Source organism: Mesoplodon mirus (assembly GCF_964341445.2).
Source record: "Mesoplodon mirus genome assembly, chromosome: 9".
Lineage (NCBI taxonomy): Eukaryota > Metazoa > Chordata > Mammalia > Artiodactyla > Ziphiidae > Mesoplodon > Mesoplodon mirus.
The window spans coordinates 23,883,895-23,901,218 of record NC_138985.1 but is presented as its reverse complement, the minus strand read 5'-3'; the positions used below and the strand labels follow the sequence as shown (position 1 = coordinate 23,901,218).

Below are 17,324 nucleotides of genomic sequence, written 5' to 3'. Positions count from 1 at the left end.
CAAGAAATTATAAGCCAAAAATATGGCATGCATGTTAATCTAAATAAACAATTACTATATAAAGGAAAATAATATCTCAATTATAATCAAGAGAGAAATGATCTGTTCTAAGGCTTTGCTTTTATATTGATTTAACTTTACATTGTGTTGAGTTAAATTCCCTTATTGAAGCTCTTTAGGGAAACCACTAAAGAGAAAAAGCAAGGGAGGAAAAAAATAGAATGGGGAAAATTAATAATAAAAAAGGTAAGAAAACAGAAAGAAGAAACATAAATCACAAAATAACCTAGTAATAATGAATCCAAATAACTCAGTAAGCATTTCAAAAATAATAGATTATATAAAAAACAGAATCCAACAATATATTGCTTGTATATGACACAATCAAAATGTAAAGGCATTTGGGTGGAAAAAGATCTACTAGGCAAATACTAAGCAAAATCAGCTGGGCAAGTATTATAACAGAAGAAAAGTAAATAAATGACATAAAAGTTGGAAAGGAAGAACCAAATCTATCACTATTCACTATCCATAGATCATATGATTGTTTACAAGAAATTCCAAAGTAAACAATAGGAAATGATTAGAATTAATAAGAGCTTAACAAAGATGTTGGATATCAAATTGATATATAGAAGTAATTTGCATTTATACATATTTGCAGAAAATAGAAAATGAAATTCAAAAAGGTGACTTATAGTAATTCTTTATATCTAACTAGCATCTATGTATCTATGTATCTATCTATCTATCATCTCTCTATCTATCTAAGTCTTTGACCTATCTACAACATCTAGAATTAAGTCTAAATTTAATGTGGAACCTTTTGAAGAAAATTATAAAATTTTAGTGAAAGACATTAAAGAAGAATGAAATAAGTAAAGAAATACCATGTTTTGGGAAGGGCATATTTAATGATTTTAAGATATCAGATCTCTCCAAAATTATCTGCAGATCCTGTACACGTCCAATGAAAACACAAACGTATTTTGTGGAATTTTACAAGCTGTTTCTAAATTTTATATGGAAGACAAAGGGGCCAAAAATAGCCAAGAGACTCCTGAAGAATATAAATAAGGTGAGTATGCGTGGGGTGGTGAATGGCCCTTCAATGTATCAAGATTTATTATAGAACTACATAATTTAGACAGAGTGGTATGGTACAAGGATAAACAGGGAGAAAAAAGTGAAGAGAATGGAGATCAATTCATATAAACTCCTATACAAAACAGGGATGGCAATGGAGGAAATCAGTGGGGAAAGGATCAGTCACTGAATGCTGCTGAGGCAATTGGTTATCCATAAGGAAAACAAAATGAAACCGTATCCTTACCTCACACCATGCACAACTTTCTTGTTTTATGCCTCCTGATGCTTCTGAGGGGCTTTCTCCTGTCACAATACTGGGGCAACAGGACAGGGGCTTTCTCTAGTGATTCATGGTGGAAAAGCCCTAAAGAGAGAAACTTCTAAAAGCTGCCAATGGGTAGCAAGCTGATTCAGCTCTTCAGCAATTCAGCAGTAGGTTGTCACATAAAGAGCATATACAAATTTAATTCCCTGCTGATTCTAACTAACATTTTGGAATCCTAGTCACTTCTAAGTACATTTCCTTTCCTTTAAGAAAAGGTTAAGTGCTAATGCGGTTGCTGGTTTGCCAAGAGAAATCTGGCAACTCTTACAAGTACAGACGTAAAGTGTAATTAAATTCTTAATGTAGAGCCACACAATTCATTGCTTTGAAAATAATACTTAACTACAAAGCCATCCTACATTCTTTTACTAATAAGTATTGACTGGAGTTGGAGGAGGAATTTTTTTTCTGACCTGGTTGATGAATTCAAGTGACAGAGCCCGGGGTCTTTATTAGTACATTTCTGTGTGATCTCAGGCAGCGATTTGAACTCTGGGCTGTCATTTCCTCATGTGTGTAATGAAGTTACAGTGCCCTCTCTCCTGGAGCGTGAGGATTAGATGAGTTAATAATGTTTGGTCCATGCACATCCTCGACAACATCAGCATCTACTGTCAGTAGCTCTACTGTAAAAACAGTAGATTCCACACATACACACGCAGACACACCGAGGATCATCTCTAATCTCATTTCCCTGCAGACAGGGTGGGTGTGGATGGATCAGGGACTCAGTTTTAACAATTCCCCAGGAATCCCGTTCATTGTCTAAGAGCCCTTGGGGGAGGGTGCAGTTATAGCCACAGTTTACAGATTGGAGAGATTAAGTATTCTGCTCCTGGTCACTATTTTGTAAGTAATAGTCAGATACAGCCAGGGCTCTCTGAACTCAGAGCTCATATTTTGTTTCCTAGGATCTTATGGCTTTTCCTTGACTCACTTTCTACCGGGAAAAACAAAAACAGAACAAGCCACAGCAAAATGAAACACGCACTGCTTCTTGACTAAAGACATCTTTCAATGAGTCAGTGAGAATTTTCTAAAGGACTTGTGGGTGCACCTGTCTTCTCCTCATGTACATACTCTGGAATCACCATAGCTGTTCCCTTTATTGTTCACATCATGGAAATCCTGCCTTACTCTGTGAGTGTGTCTAGATTTGTAACTGCTCTTTTGGGGGGTGTAATGAATTGGACTGAGATTCTCAGGCAGAGCAGGACACTGGATGGTGCTCTGAGCATCCTGACACCACAGCTCCTCCCCTAGACTCAACGGCCCTGAGGTCCTCAGAATCTCCCTGTGGAAGCCTCTTATATGTCCAGGAGCATTTCTGAGGTGGGAGGAAGGCATACATCGTTTTGGTCCAGTCCTTTTCCACTACAGCGCAGCTGCAATGTGGTATTGGGGGAGGAACCCTGGACCAGAGGTTCTACCTCACATCCCACCGTTAGAGCCTCCACTTCCTGGTCTGTTATAACCAGCTGCGTCATTTCTCCTTGACCATGTCACGTTGCCTAATTTTACCCATCTTTAGAAGAAAGTGTTCAAATTAAGTCACTTCCGATTTCTATGGCAATTTACAAATTCAACGATTAATAACCCAATGAAGTAATAATAGCAAAGGCTTTCTGGTACTGGTCTAAGTGCCTGTTAACTTATTTAACTCTCACAAGACACGTGCAATTATCGCTGTTCTATAGATGGAGAAACTGAGGCAGAGAGGGTTAAGAAGGGCCCCTAGAGTGAAACAGCTAATAAGAAACAGACGTGGGATTTGAACCTAAGCAGCCTGGCTACTGGAGCTCTGCTCTTACCTTCTACATTAGTTGCTGCTATTACAGAAACAGGTTACATTTACTTTCGGTTAAAACAGGAAAATTTCCTTCCTTGTCCACGTTTCCTCTCCTTGCTCCTAGGCTGTGCGTGCAATTAAAGGGTCAGAGGCCAACCTGCCCCCCAATTTTTCATGCCGGGAAGACTTTTATACACTGACTTGCCAACCACTGATAGAACCTCTGTGACTGGATAAAATATATACCACAACAGCAGGCTGCATCTGCAGGTGCGAAATGGAAAACTTAGGCAAAGATGGATACAATTCCACATTATAACTCTCACGTGTCAGTTATTTTTATAGAACTAGAGTACATCATACACTTCTCAAGTATACAAAAGGGAAACTTCAAGGCAGCAATTCTCAAAGTTTTTCCCGTTATGAATTCTCTTTACTATTTTGGAATTCTTTCCCTCATAGACTTCAGTTTTTGAAGGCTTCCTGTCAATCTAGCAGGCCATGATTAAGTAATACAGGATTTCCCACCTTATTTATTCAAAGTCATATATAATTGTCAATTAGAAATTCTGAGTAAAAAGAGATAACTAGAAATACTACACCAAGCTGGTGTAATCTAGCCAAAAAGCTAGAAATTCGACATTTCTGTTAGCCATGAAAACTAGTCTGGGTAAGTGCATGGTCTCTGTAATGGTCTCTTAGGCTACTTTTTGTATGTTTGCTTTCTTTTGTTTTCTTTGAATAATAGCAAGTACCTACCACTTACTGAGCATCAGGAATTCTGCTGGGCAGTTTGCCTGCTTCATGTTTGATGCTCTCACTAAAACACAGATCAGGTATGACACTCATTTCACTGATGAGAACACCAGGCCCCAGAGGAACAAAGAAATATACCCCAAGTTAATACAGAGCAGTGCCATAGTTCTCATGGGCCAGGTCTGCATGACTTAAGCCCTACTGCTTTATCCATTATAACAGTTGCTGTCTTCTTGGGAACCCATGGAATGTTAATTATAACTCAAAATAAATGGAAGGAAGAGAGGGAGGGAAGGAGGGGGGGGCGGGGGGCGGGGGGAGAGGGAGGGAGGGAGGAAAGGAAGAATCACTGAGGCTCAGACTTCGTAACAGCCCAGGCATCAGACTTTAAAAAGCCTCCTTCAGTAATTCTAATGTGCAGCCGGGTTGAGGCAGCAAGTGACTGAAACAGTCCCGGTACGGCCAGCTCAGATCTCAGGCAGCAAGGAGTCATCGCAGAGCCCATGACACAAGTGTACAACGTGCTTCACCTGGAAAGTGATCTTACCATCCACGCATCAATTTCCTAAGGAAACAAAATGTATGTACTCAGATTTATGTGCCCAGATGTCCATCAAATGTAACACCACTTCCGGTAGCCCAAAGTAACTCAAATGCCCCATTAGAAACCACGGAAATAAACGAAAGGACATCGTATGACAGACTACTATGCATCTTCCAAAAAAGTGTGCATTATTGAAAGAAATGGAGAATTAGTCAGGACGTGTTGTCGAAAAGCCAATATGCTTAGCAAACTCCAGTAAAATTGTCAGATGATACCACCTCATGGTTCCAAATCAATAAAAAAACACTCTAGAAATTGCATTAAGAAACCTTGCTTCAACCACTGTATCTATGTCCCTACCTCTTTTTTTTTTTTTAAGGACTGTTATTATTTCCAGTTTTTATTTTATTTATTTATTTATTTATTTATTTATTTATTTAAACCCACATTTGTTTATTTATTTATTTTTGGCTATGTTGGTTCTTCACTTCTGTGCGAGGGCTCTCTCTAGTTGTGGCAAGCGGAGGGTCACTCTTCATCGCGGTGCGCGGGCCTCTCACTATCGAGGACTCTTTTGTTGCTGGAGCACAGGCTCCAGATGCGCAGGCTCAGCAGCTGTGGCTAACGGGCCCAGTTGTTCCGTGGCATGTGGGATCTTCCCAGACCAGGGCTCGAACCCGTGTCCCCTGCATTAGCAGGCAGATTCTCAACCACTGCACCACCAGGGAAGCCCTATGTCCCTACCTCTTACAGGTCACACTTCTGTTTCCTCTGCATACTTCCAGTTTTTATTTAGCAAATTCGAATGAACATACAAAATAAATAAATAAATAAATGAATGAAACATATATGTATATGTGTGGATACATATTCTAATTTCCTGCTTCATACACAAAGGTAGTAAACAATATACATTATTCTGTACCTCTCTTCTCACATACAACCTAGAGCTCTTTTCATGTCAGTCTCTGGGGACACATGGACAGCTGTGTGATATTTCACTGGTGAATTACAATACTTTACAAAAATCAGTTCCCCTGTGATATGTCATTGGCTTACTTCCACTCTTCTGCTATTACAAAAGATGCTGAAATTATAATAGTGTTTTATGTCATTTTGACTGTGCATATTCGTCATTTTGACAGCTATGGCTAACTTGCCTATGACGGACACAGCACCATCCTGCATCTGTACCACAATGTAGGTGAATGCTGGGAGAGTGCTGTCAAAGGTAGGATTCTGCTGATCTGACAGGTGAAAAACAGTATCTCATCTATCTCATTGTGGTTTTAATTTGTTTTTCTCTTTCTGTGAGTGAGGATAAGCATCTCTTTATATAAAGTCTATTCGTATTTCCTTTCCTGTGCAATATTTGTTCAGTGCTTTGATCACTTTTTTCTATTGAGTGGTAATAGTAACAAGTATGATGCTGTGTCTGTGTATTTCTACAGGCACACACAAAACAAAATGTTCACTGCATGGTAGGTGGGTGAAAAAATAAGTGATTGTATATTTTTCTATTTTCTCTAATCCTTTTAAAGTAAACATCCTTTTTATGTATTAGAATTAAAACATTGTCTCCTTTAAAATTGGGAAGCTGTTTTTTTGTTTGTTTCTGTGTTTACAATTCACTTCAGCTTCTGTGAAACTAGTTCTTTTGAAAACCAAATAGAGGTTCCCATTTGGAAACAAAATAAGAGCAACCAGATACAAGAAAGATGAAATCTAATTTAGATAGTCTCCTTGGTTGAGGCTATCTAAATTAGATATTTGAGCAGATCTCTTTAGCCCAAGTACCTGGCCCTCCTCTTGGAGATTGGAAACTATTTCTACATTGGGAAAGCATAGAAAGGCAAGATGGAAAAATTGCAAATCTCTGAAAGTTTTGTGCAGCTGATTTCACCGCCAGGGCCCTGCTGGGCAGTGCCTCCTGTGGTTTCCGACTTCTCAGCAACGTCCTTTCCCAACTCGCCCTGGGCTGCCCTGGCCTGGGAGGTGTGGAGACGGGAGGCCGGTGGTGGTGAGGGTGACAGTGTGAGTGACAGGAGGGGGCTGGTGTGGCTGGTGGTGTTTCATTTTCTCAGGCTTCTTTTGTTCGTGTGCTCTGTCGAATGTGGTTGATTCGTGGAAAATGCTCAAAGTCAAACCGGCCCCTGCTGGTTGGGACTGTGCAAGGGGTAGCTGGGGTGTCACAAGGAAATAAGAACAGTTAAACCACAACCAACTTTGCTCACTTTCAAAGGGTCACAGCTAATGGAAAGAAAACATCCCTCTACACAGGCACGTAACTGCTATCAAACATACTCTAGGCTGTGGCTTAGGGTTCCCCATTATTTCTGTATACAGTTCCTCCAATTAGCTCCTATGGGAGTTGGGAAACTTACGCCCAGATTATTCAGATGCTGCTCCTCCATCCATGCTCAGGACTCTGTCCTGGAGGAAAGAGCAGACAGGACTCCTTGCAGCACTAAGATAATGCCTGACATTCCACCAACCACCCATGCTCTTCCATGATCTGTGATTTACTGAGGCTGGTACTTCTTGGTTTCATCTTCTCAGTGTAGACAGGGTGACATAAGACTCGATCCCCTAAACCCAGCTGCATGGACAGGTGTGATGTGCTTTTTCCCTCACAAGAACAGAGATATGGAGGCCCTGATCTCACCCATGCAATTGAGTGTCATATACTGAGTCACCTAAGTCCCCCTAATGGGACAAAATGACTTCAGAGTCATCCTGAGCAAGGCTTCATAGAAGCACTAACATCAGATAAGAGTGTGATGGGTGAAAGAGCTGAGGCCTGCTCAGCAACGTAAGCATGAAGAGCAGGTGTCCCACCTCCACCCCACCCAGCAGGGGTCCAAGCCCTGGACTCCATCCGTCCAGTCCCAGAGGGAAGCACGGCTCTATGGCTGAGCTCAATGCTTTAGCTCTCAAAGTCTGACCATACAGCACATTCAAGTCACATCCTTCATTCTTCCTGGTCTCTGCTCTGACAGCCAACATCTGGGGAGGCCTTGCTCACCTAGGAGGACTGGCCACATCCTACTGGTCCAACCCAGTGTGTTGGGGAGAGCTCCTTCTCAGCTTAAAGGCACACAGGTCACATCAGTGGTCATGGTGTAGATGGGAGTCCACTCCCGAGATAGGATGTTCTCATTGTGATGACACCACTGAATTCTTGAGGCTTTAGTCCAAAGCCAGACCCTGGAGCTCTCCCTCCCCCTTTCTCCATGGAAGAAGCTCCCCCTGGTTAGGCCCCAGCCTCCCAGGGAGCCTCCAGCTGCACTTCGGTCCTGTGGCCCATTCTTAGACCAAGCACGGATGGAGTTGATTTGATCTGCATAAATGGTCAGTTTCCATCCAAACCAGCACCATTTCCATCATACACATTTGAGTATTTCTTGAATGACACAATGAATAATGAAAGAAAACTGATAAACATGCTGCCTTCCCATGAAGCATTGCGTTGAATATTCCTGTTTAACAAAAATAGCTCACAGTATAATTGAGCTCATTTGAATTCAAACTAGCTAAACACAAGGGAAAATGATTTCATAGAGTGGGTTCAAAGAAGAGTATTCAGACTATTTTAGATCATACTTCTGAGAGAACGATTCTATTTCTGGTGACTTTTCATATGTATTCACAATCCCTCATGTTCCCCGTTTGTAATTCCAACACTTTAGGCCAAATACATAATGCAAAACAGGAAAAATAAAACTGATCATTTTGATATGTTAGATTTTATTACCTTTTAAAATTGTACAAATAGTGCATGTGCATGAGTTAAAAAAACACAAGGGAAATGTAGGGAGTTAAAAAAGAAAGACAAAAGAAATCCAACACATGAAACAAAAAAATTCCATTCTGCAAGTCAAAATAAAAAGATATTTTGCATACTAAAAAAGTGTTATTCCAATATATTAAGAAGTCTTTTGATCAGGAATACAGCACAAGACTTTCTGCAACTATTCTTTGACAGATCAGACTCAAGTCTCACTGAATACAGGATGGATCATGACATTATCTTACCAGCCACAGGCAGGTGATTAAATGCATGTGGAGATGGTACCATGTCTGTGAGGTATTACAATCAATAAATTCTTTATTAGCCGTTCAGTAATGTCAGCAGTGGATGTCACCATTTCAACCTTCAAAAGGGAGACCCCCAGTTTCAGTCCTTTTTTCCCTCTGGTGACGTTCAGTGAAGGTTTTTCACACTTAGAAAAAGAGAGAACACAGAAATATTTGATATTTGCAAAAAGGCAAAATGCTACATTTTGCTCTATGTATTTACAACAAAGTCTACATACTAAAGATAGGCTGTGTTACAGACACTTGAAAGACCATGGGTGAGGCCACCCAAGAATTTATTTTAAAGCATTTTAGAAAAGGACGTCCTTATTCACATGCTCATATTTTTGTCCTATGTCTGAACACTGTTGTAGAAAAAGGGGCCGGAGCGTGTTGGGTACAACTGATGCAGGGCGGGGCCTCTGTTTGCTGCGACTCTGGCTGCCTCTGGCTGCCTTTTTTTTTTTTTTTAATAAAATTTAAAATTTTATTTCATTTTTTTTTAAGTTGAGATATAATTGACATATAACATTTTATTAGTTTAAGTTGTACTACCTAGTGATTCTATATTTGTACACATTGTGAAATCATCACAGTAAGTCTCTTAACATCCCTCACTATACCTAGTTATGGATTATTTTTTTTTCTTGTGATGGGAACTTTTAAGATCTACTCTCTTTTCCCTTCTGTGGTTAAATAACTAAGCAGGGTGGCTGCTTCTACAATTGTCTGTATGTTTATTTGCTCGTATTTCTGAGGTTGAAATGTTTCCTTTGATGATTTGAAGGGAATGAACAATGTGCCCTGACCTGGAGGTACACTGGGCCCGACTGCTGTGACTGGACCACATGTGTCATCTCAGAAGCTCCAGAACCCTCCAGAGACGTCCATCCGGTGCAGGACCAGAGCAGATCCTGGTACCACACGGAACACCTGAGTCCCGGCTCTGCCCTGCCAGCTGTGCGACCTTGGACCAGTCACTCACCCTCAGTCTCACCTGCCTCTGTGTACGTGGAGACAATGACAGTACCAGCCTCCCAGGACTGCTGCCCTCGCCGCCCTCAGAAGTTAGGGTTTGTAATTAAACAAAGTCTGACACGGAGACATTCTGGCTACATGAACAGAAAGGAACTAAGTCATCCTTATTTAGAAATTTGGGACTCTGAGGTATTTCTCATCCTTCGCAAATTTATACCTAGAAAAGGTTTAGAGATTTTACATCATAAAATGTGCCTGACAAATTCACGTACTTAGGAGAAATATAATGTATAATCACACACATATTCTTTGAATTTTACTTTGAATCTACTCAAAGAAAGGCTCCGTATTTAACCACTTCATTATTACAGTTTCATTTTCGAAGACTTACTTTAATAAAAGTCTTACTCATAGTTCTAAAAGTGGTTTTTCACTGTCCTGCTTTTCTTCAGCTTCATTTTCAGATCCTAGATGGTAGGGAAGGGGAAAGAGAAAAAGTACTGCATTCAATTACAGTAACAAATGATTTCTTTAAAATTATAATCTATGAACATAAAATTTTAAATGAGGGATACGTATGTTTAAGCCACAAGAGATTCAAGTTAACAAAACTGTAAAATAGTTTTACTTTATATCTTGTAGGAGGAAAAACTTTCAAATAGGACCTATTGCAAGCACCGATCTGTCAAAATGGATTTCACATATGTTCTAAAAATAGTCATATGGACCAAGAACTATTATGCACTGCTCCTCCTCTTCTGCTTCTTTGCTGAAAAGCTTACCTGTTTTTCAAGTGCAAGTATCTTTGGGTATTAATAAATTTAATCTACGTATTTTGAAAAATAGCTGTATTCAGTGAGTGAGAGAGCAGTGAGGGATTCTAATGTAGAGGCAAAGCTGATGGTCACCACTGTGCGCTGTTGCCAGCGACCACGGTTACAACCATTCTGGGTCAATGTTCCGTGAGCCTGTTATTATTCTTGATAATTCACTCTGGGATGATATCCTTAGGATACCTCCCTGAGGAAATAACACTTTTTTCCATTATGAAGACTTTCCCTCTAAAAATGAGAAGAAAAATCTAATGTCTGAGAGTAGAAGAAAAGTTAAGTAATTATTATATTTCCATGAAATATCTTCCATCCGCTTAAAAACTGTGTTTATACAGTATATAACAACATGGGAAATGCATATGCTATAAAGTAAAAGCAAATATGTAATGAGAAATATAGTATAAGATCATATTTGATAAACATTTAAAAAACTTGATATACTTGTACAAATCAGTAAGACTAGAAATAAATGACCAGGTGACTTATGTACATTTCTGGATATTCCAAAATTTCTACAATAAACTTAAAGTGACTTTGTAATTTTTAAAACAGGGTATAAATAACACAGACAGTACGGCCAACAATTATGTAAATTACACAAAAGTAGAAGGAAACAAACTAAACTGTCAATACTAATGCTGCTGAATAATTTGAAGGAGTGTTATCGTTCGTTTTTGTTCTTTTCACACATTTTTATAACAATTATGCATTCCTCTCATAATCAGGGAACTAAAGAGAGTGGTGAGGAGACCAAGGGAACAGGTTAGAATGTTACCTACTCACCTGCAAAAGCAGCCAGCCTCACTCTTATCAGATAATACACTTCAAAAAGGGCACTTTCACCGGAAGGAAAGTGGGGGGAGAGGGTTGAATTGGGAGATTGGGATGGACATCTACACTACTAATATATATAAAATAGATAACTAATAAGGACCTACTGTATAGCACAGGGAACTCTACTCAATACTCTGTAATGACCTATATAGGGAAAGAATCTAAAAAAAGAGTGGATATATGCATATGTATAACTGATTCACTTTGCTGTACACCTGAAACTAACACAACATTGTAAATCAAGTATACCCCAATAAAAAGTTTTTTAAAAGGGCACTTTTTTCTTCAAGAACTTCCGCCTGGATTATAGCCAAGAACAAATCTGGTACAGAAGAATGAATGCCTGAGAATCTTAAGAAAAGTTTTGAGTCCCACACCTCAACCTCATAAATGTCATGTCGTTCAGGTTAAGTTTGTGGTAAAACAAATACATAAAGATATAGTGGTTGGGAGGCTTCACTTCCCAGCTTATTAAACTGCTGGAAATCTTAGAGACACTGGAGTGGTTTAACTGCCATGTCACTTTGAAAGGAGTCTAAGGAAAGTGGTCATACTGAGCCTTCCTGTTTCCGGGCTCACTTTCCACCTGTCAGGGTAACGGCACTCAAGCCACAGTGAGCTGACATGGCTTGGAACTATTTGGGAGTCCTAAATAAAGCCAAACTTAAAATTAAAACATAATAATGCACATGCTTTCCATAATTTAAAAGTGAATGCTAGCAAGGTGTTCTGGCTATTGTCGAATAAGGAGTTCAACAAATCTTCTCCTTGAAAAGCGACTCTAAAACTGGACTAGACGAACCAGACAGCAAGTTCAGTTTTGGGGAAACGACCAAAGGCTTACAACTATGTGAGAAGTGCTTGAAACACTGCAGAATTGCGGGAACGACCATGTTGCTCTTTCCTTTAGCTGCCCCCGCTTCTTCCCCCACCTCCCATCACCCAGCTCCATTGCATGAAGGTTCTTCTAGAGTATGGCAGGCCGTAAGGACTGGCGGCAAACTTACATGGTTGAAGGAGCTCATTTAATCTGGGGTGAGAAGTGATGCAATGGTGAAATGACAGACTTAGTGGTATGTGAGCACAGGGGCCAGAGCCTCTGCTGGTTTGAGGTGATGGTCATGGCTGCAGCAAGCATATGCTTGGCTGAAGCTGTGTGCATACACAACGGAAACCCAAGAGACCCCACGCTATAGCCTAAAAACCATGAGGCTGTGAGCATATGCAGAGGACGTGTGAAAATATTCCGTAAAAGAAGACTCAAAAAACTGAAAAAGCTTTTTGAAGAAGACTCAAAAAGACCTGAAATTTGAATGTGCTATCCAATACATATAAATATCCATTTGGCCGAGGATGAAAGTCTTAATCAAGGTGACTGACCACAAAGGCTGTCTAATCATTGGCTACCACTAAGCTATGTAGACACAGCGGTGACCCCTAGGAAGCCAGGCTTAAAAATAAAAGAATTAAAAACAACAACAACTGAAAAGACATAGCCACACACCATAGGGGACATAATTTCACAGACTTAGCCCACACCAGCAATGCGTGGTGTCAAATTCAAATTTCAGTGCCTTACTCAGCCATAAAAAGGAATGAAATTGGGTCATTTGTAGAGACGTGGATGGATCTAGAGACTGTCATACAGAGTGAAGTAAGTCAGAAAGAGAAAACCAAATATCGTGTATTAACGCATATACGTGGAACCTAGAAAAATGGTACGGATGAACCGGTTTGCAGGGCAGAAATTGAGACACAGAGGTAGAGAACAAACGTATGGACACCAAGCGGGGAAAGTGGCGGGGGGTGGTGGTGGTGGTGTGATGAATTGGGAGATTGGGATTGACATATATACACTGATGTGCATAAAACTGATGACTAATAAGGACCTGCTGTTGTACAAAAAAATAAATAAAATAAAATTCAAAAAAAAAGATGTTTCAAAAACTCCAGAAAACTTATCTAACATACAAAAATGGCCCATAATTTATAAAGGTAAACTAGTATTTAAATGTTAAATTCCATTTTATTTTAGTGACTTCTATTTATTTTTTTAGACCTCAGACAGTTTATTTTACTAACTAGTTTTTTTTCAAATGTACTAATAAAACCACATTTTGCAGTGTATATATATACACATGTTTAACACAAATAGACTCATAGTGTATATACTCTTCTACAAGTTGCCTTTTTTTTACTTAATATATAGTAGACATCTTTTCATATTAATTTATGAACCTCAGCCTCCTTTTAACAGCCTCATAGGATTTATGATAAGGATGTACCATAAGTTATTTAAATGTTTTGCCTCTTTTAGGTGTTCCCAGGCTTGGGTTTCATTTTGTTCTGCTTTACTTTATAAACAATACTGCACTGAACATCCTTGCCCACAGATCCTTGTGCGGGGTGGCCACACCCATTTTAGAAGGCACACACACTCACAAAAATTTCAATGCCTTCATCTAGATTTGTTTGGCACGGATGATAGTATGCAATGAGCTATTCTTCATTTTAAGTCAGTCTTTCAATGATTCAAGAGGTGACAAATTACCTTTTCTCCAGCATCACAACTGGTTCATTTAAATTGTCTGAGCACATAACAACCTCAACCCAATCATCTGAGAAAGGACTCTGCTTCCTCATTCTTTCCATTTAATACACAGGCAAACAGGATATGGCTAAACCAACAAGCAAATCTGTAAAACAAACCACCTTTATATCCTTTAAAAGTACATCCACTAAAATGTGCTAATTTTCCAAAAATCTGTGATCCTAAAATTCAAGCCATTCCTTTACAAGGAAAAATGCTAACATTTAAATTTCTGGTGCCTCCAATTTCTTTCTTTCTCTCGTCATTCATTCCTTCAACAGTTCTAAGTTTACTATGTGCCAGGCACTATATTAGGTGCTAGAGAAAGACAAGAAAAGGCAAGGCAGGCCCCAGACACCCTCTTATTGATAGGGACCAATTAGCACTGTTTAAGGGCAAAAAGCTTATAACTTCTGCTGCTAGAAGACTGTCTAATATTTGTCTGCTGACCTCATAAGAAAGCTTTATTTTAAAGTAAAATCTTCTTTTCTAGGCACATTAATTCCAATAATAGTTTTCAATCTTAATTCTTTCCTGAATTGAACATTCAGACAATGAAAATATAATACAATAAAGTCAGTCACTTTGAACACTCCTCTGCCCACTACTAATCTGGGCTTTGTCTTATACAATGCAGCCACCCAGTGGAACACTGACAGGGTTGTTTTTGTTTAGTTTCATAATTCAATGAAATGGTAATACTTCCAACTGCCACTAGGTGGTGGTAAAAGTCAAAGAAGGAAGCCAATGGCTTGCTGGATGAAAAATGCCTGAGGTATTCCTCACATTTTTATTCTGTTGTTCTGAACTTCTAATTAAAAAAAAATACATTGGGGCTGAGAAATTTTATTAGTCTTAGAAAAAAAGTTATACAAAAGCATGAACTGTAATGCAAGCTTTTTTTCCTGAAAGAATGAGTCCTGTGACATACAAAAATCTCAAGGAAATCATCCTTATAATGAGGTAATGAAAGTTTAATACTTATTCTAGTTTCTGCTAGCTGAGAAATAGCTTTTCTGCTAATTCATATCTTTATTTCATCTAACTCTATGATTTTGTGTTTTATATTGCTTTTAAATCTAACACCAACAGTCCAGAATATCAAGTTACTTCGAGTTCCCCTAATATCCTATGTCCCATTGTTGTGCCTTTGTTTTTCGTTTTTTTTTTCTGCGGTAAGCGGGCCTCTCACTGTTGTGGTCTCTCCCGTTGTGGAGCACAGGCTCCGGATGCGCAGGCTCAGAGGCCATGGCTCACGGGCCCAGCCGCTCTGCGGCATGTGGGATCTTCCCGGACCGGGGCACGAACCCGTGTCCCCTGCATCGGCAGGCGGACTCTCAACCACTGCGCCACCAGGGAAGCCCTGTTGTGCCTTTGATATTCACGTGGCTCTTTCTGCCTGGAGTCTGTTTTTACTCGTGTGTGTGTGTGTGTGTGTGTGTGTGTGTGTGTGTGTTTTAAAAATATTTACTAAATGTAATGTGGGGAATAAAACAACGTAGTCTCTAACCCAAGTTTATATCCCAGTAATAGAAACAAGTCACTGCCAAAGACAGTGCAGTCAACACAGGATGACAGGGTTGTGGGAGAGATCTTACAGACTGAGGCAAAAGACCCCCTACCTAGGACTGCTGGGAGCCAGGGGGAGGGTGGGAGTGGGGAGAAGCCTTCTGCACGTGTGAGTGGAAACTAGGACTGCAGAGGGTAACGTCAAGGATAGAACAAGCAAGATGCACAATGGCTTGAGGGTGTTAGTGTGTTTTCAGAAAGCTAAGAACAGCACACAAGGAGCATAATGAGAAGAGAGCTTGGATCCCTGGGTAAGGGTGGACACAGAGGTGCTAAGGATCCAATGACTTTCTTAATCCTTTGCACCGCTGAAGGCTTTCAAGCAAGGAACTAATGTGATCAATTCTGCATATTCATTAAAACTGAAAGGCTGTATATTAGCTATGATCATGGACTCTAGCCCTGGAGCTGGGGTTCAAATCCTCCACCTTCTTACTCTTTGTGTGATGCTGGACAAACTACCTCACTTCTCTGTGTCTCAACTTGCTCATGTCTACAACAGGGATAATGAGACTTTTACCTCATAGAGTGGTTCAGAAGAACCTTTAGAACAATGCAATTGTTCTATTTAACATGGCATTCTAGTGGCTGGTTGGGAGAAGGCAACTGAGGAGGAGGCTGTTGCAGAAACTGAGATGAGAAATGCTGGGGACTTCCCTGGCGGTCTAGTGGTTAAGACTCCGTGCTTCCAATGGAGGGGGCGCGAGTTCCAGTCCTGGTCAGGGAGCTAAGATCCTACATGCCGCGCGGCGCGGCCAAAAAAAAAAAGAAACGAGAAATGCTGAACTGAGGCTACAGATATGATAAGTGGTGCAATTTAAATGAAATCAAGGAGGCAGAAACAAAGAGGATCAAGATGGCGTGGTGAACGATGGGCCGGGAGCCACAGGTAAGGGGAAGAGTCCCCAGTGAGGCTCTGGTTTCTGACTTGGGCAACTGGGTAGGCAGTGCTGCTACTCTCAGACATGGCGGATTGTGGAGGAAGGTCAGTTAGGGGATGACAGATAACAGAGCATAGAGACCCTCCCCCCGGCCACACATCAGGTCTAAGGCCCTCTACCACGTTTATTTTCACATCTCTGCATCTCATCACGGGTCGCACATCAAGACCACGTCTTAGTCTTAGTTATATTCACAATCTAAATGCCTGGTAGGTTAAATGTTTGCTAAGCGTATTGAGAAGTAGAGGGGGTAGTGAGGGGGAGAGGGGGACCGAGTCCTGAATGATGGACAAAGACGCAAATGATAATCAAATTTTGTACCTGCTTCGGATTCAGGAGGAGAATAAAACTGACCATCAGAAAGACCACCAGGTATCAGTGCTGCCCTCTCCGAGGCATCCTGAACTATCAGCAGTCCTGGAAGAGAAGAAATTCAGATACTGGGAATGATGTCAGTGTTCTGGTAGCTTAGTGGTCAGGTTAATCACAATAAAATGGTGTTACTATTACATTAAAAAAAAAAAACTCTTAGCAGGAAGGGTACTCTGAAAATCTTTCAACCAAAAACAAAGTGTTATTAATAAACTATATGAACCAGTACAATAAGGACAGATTTCAACTAGTTAAAATAAATTGCTTCATGTTACTCATGGGATTCTTTGGCTCCATATTTATAGCATCTTTCCCTTTGGAAATAACCTACTTCCCTATAGAAATCAACAACATCAAAACCAAAGCACAAAGCCAAACAAAAAACCTGGTCATGCTTTACATCTGTGTCTGGTTAGAGAAATGGCAGACGTAAAGCATCAAAGCACTAGCACATGATGAGAGAGGCTGTTGACAGTGAGTTCTTCTGGCTGAAGCTGAGTTAACACCGAGATAAAGCTAGAGGAAGCACCGTGCCAAATAGCAGGTGCCGGGTATGCATGTAATACATGCTACAGTGAAAATAAGTGCTGTTTTCAATTTTTTCATTAATTATATGTTCTGCTTTAT

The 17,324-nt window shown here is 40.1% G+C and overlaps 1 protein-coding gene across 3 annotated transcripts in view; it reads right to left on the bottom strand.

Moving 5' to 3' along the window:
• Window positions 1-8,239: 8,239 nt before the first annotated feature.
• The window catches only part of STARD3NL (STARD3 N-terminal like), a 50,404-nt gene continuing 41,319 nt past the window's right edge, over window positions 8,240-17,324 (bottom strand). For all 3 annotated transcript variants that reach the window (XM_082633108.1, XM_082633107.1, XM_082633106.1), the window contains 3 exons: window positions 16,647-16,742; window positions 9,950-10,025; window positions 8,240-8,726 (listed from right to left, as the gene is read on the bottom strand). In XM_082633108.1, the coding sequence (XP_082489234.1) occupies window positions 9,967-10,025; window positions 16,647-16,742 (155 nt within the window). In that variant the 3' untranslated portion in view covers window positions 8,240-8,726; window positions 9,950-9,966. The remainder of the gene's footprint in view (window positions 8,727-9,949; window positions 10,026-16,646; window positions 16,743-17,324) is intronic.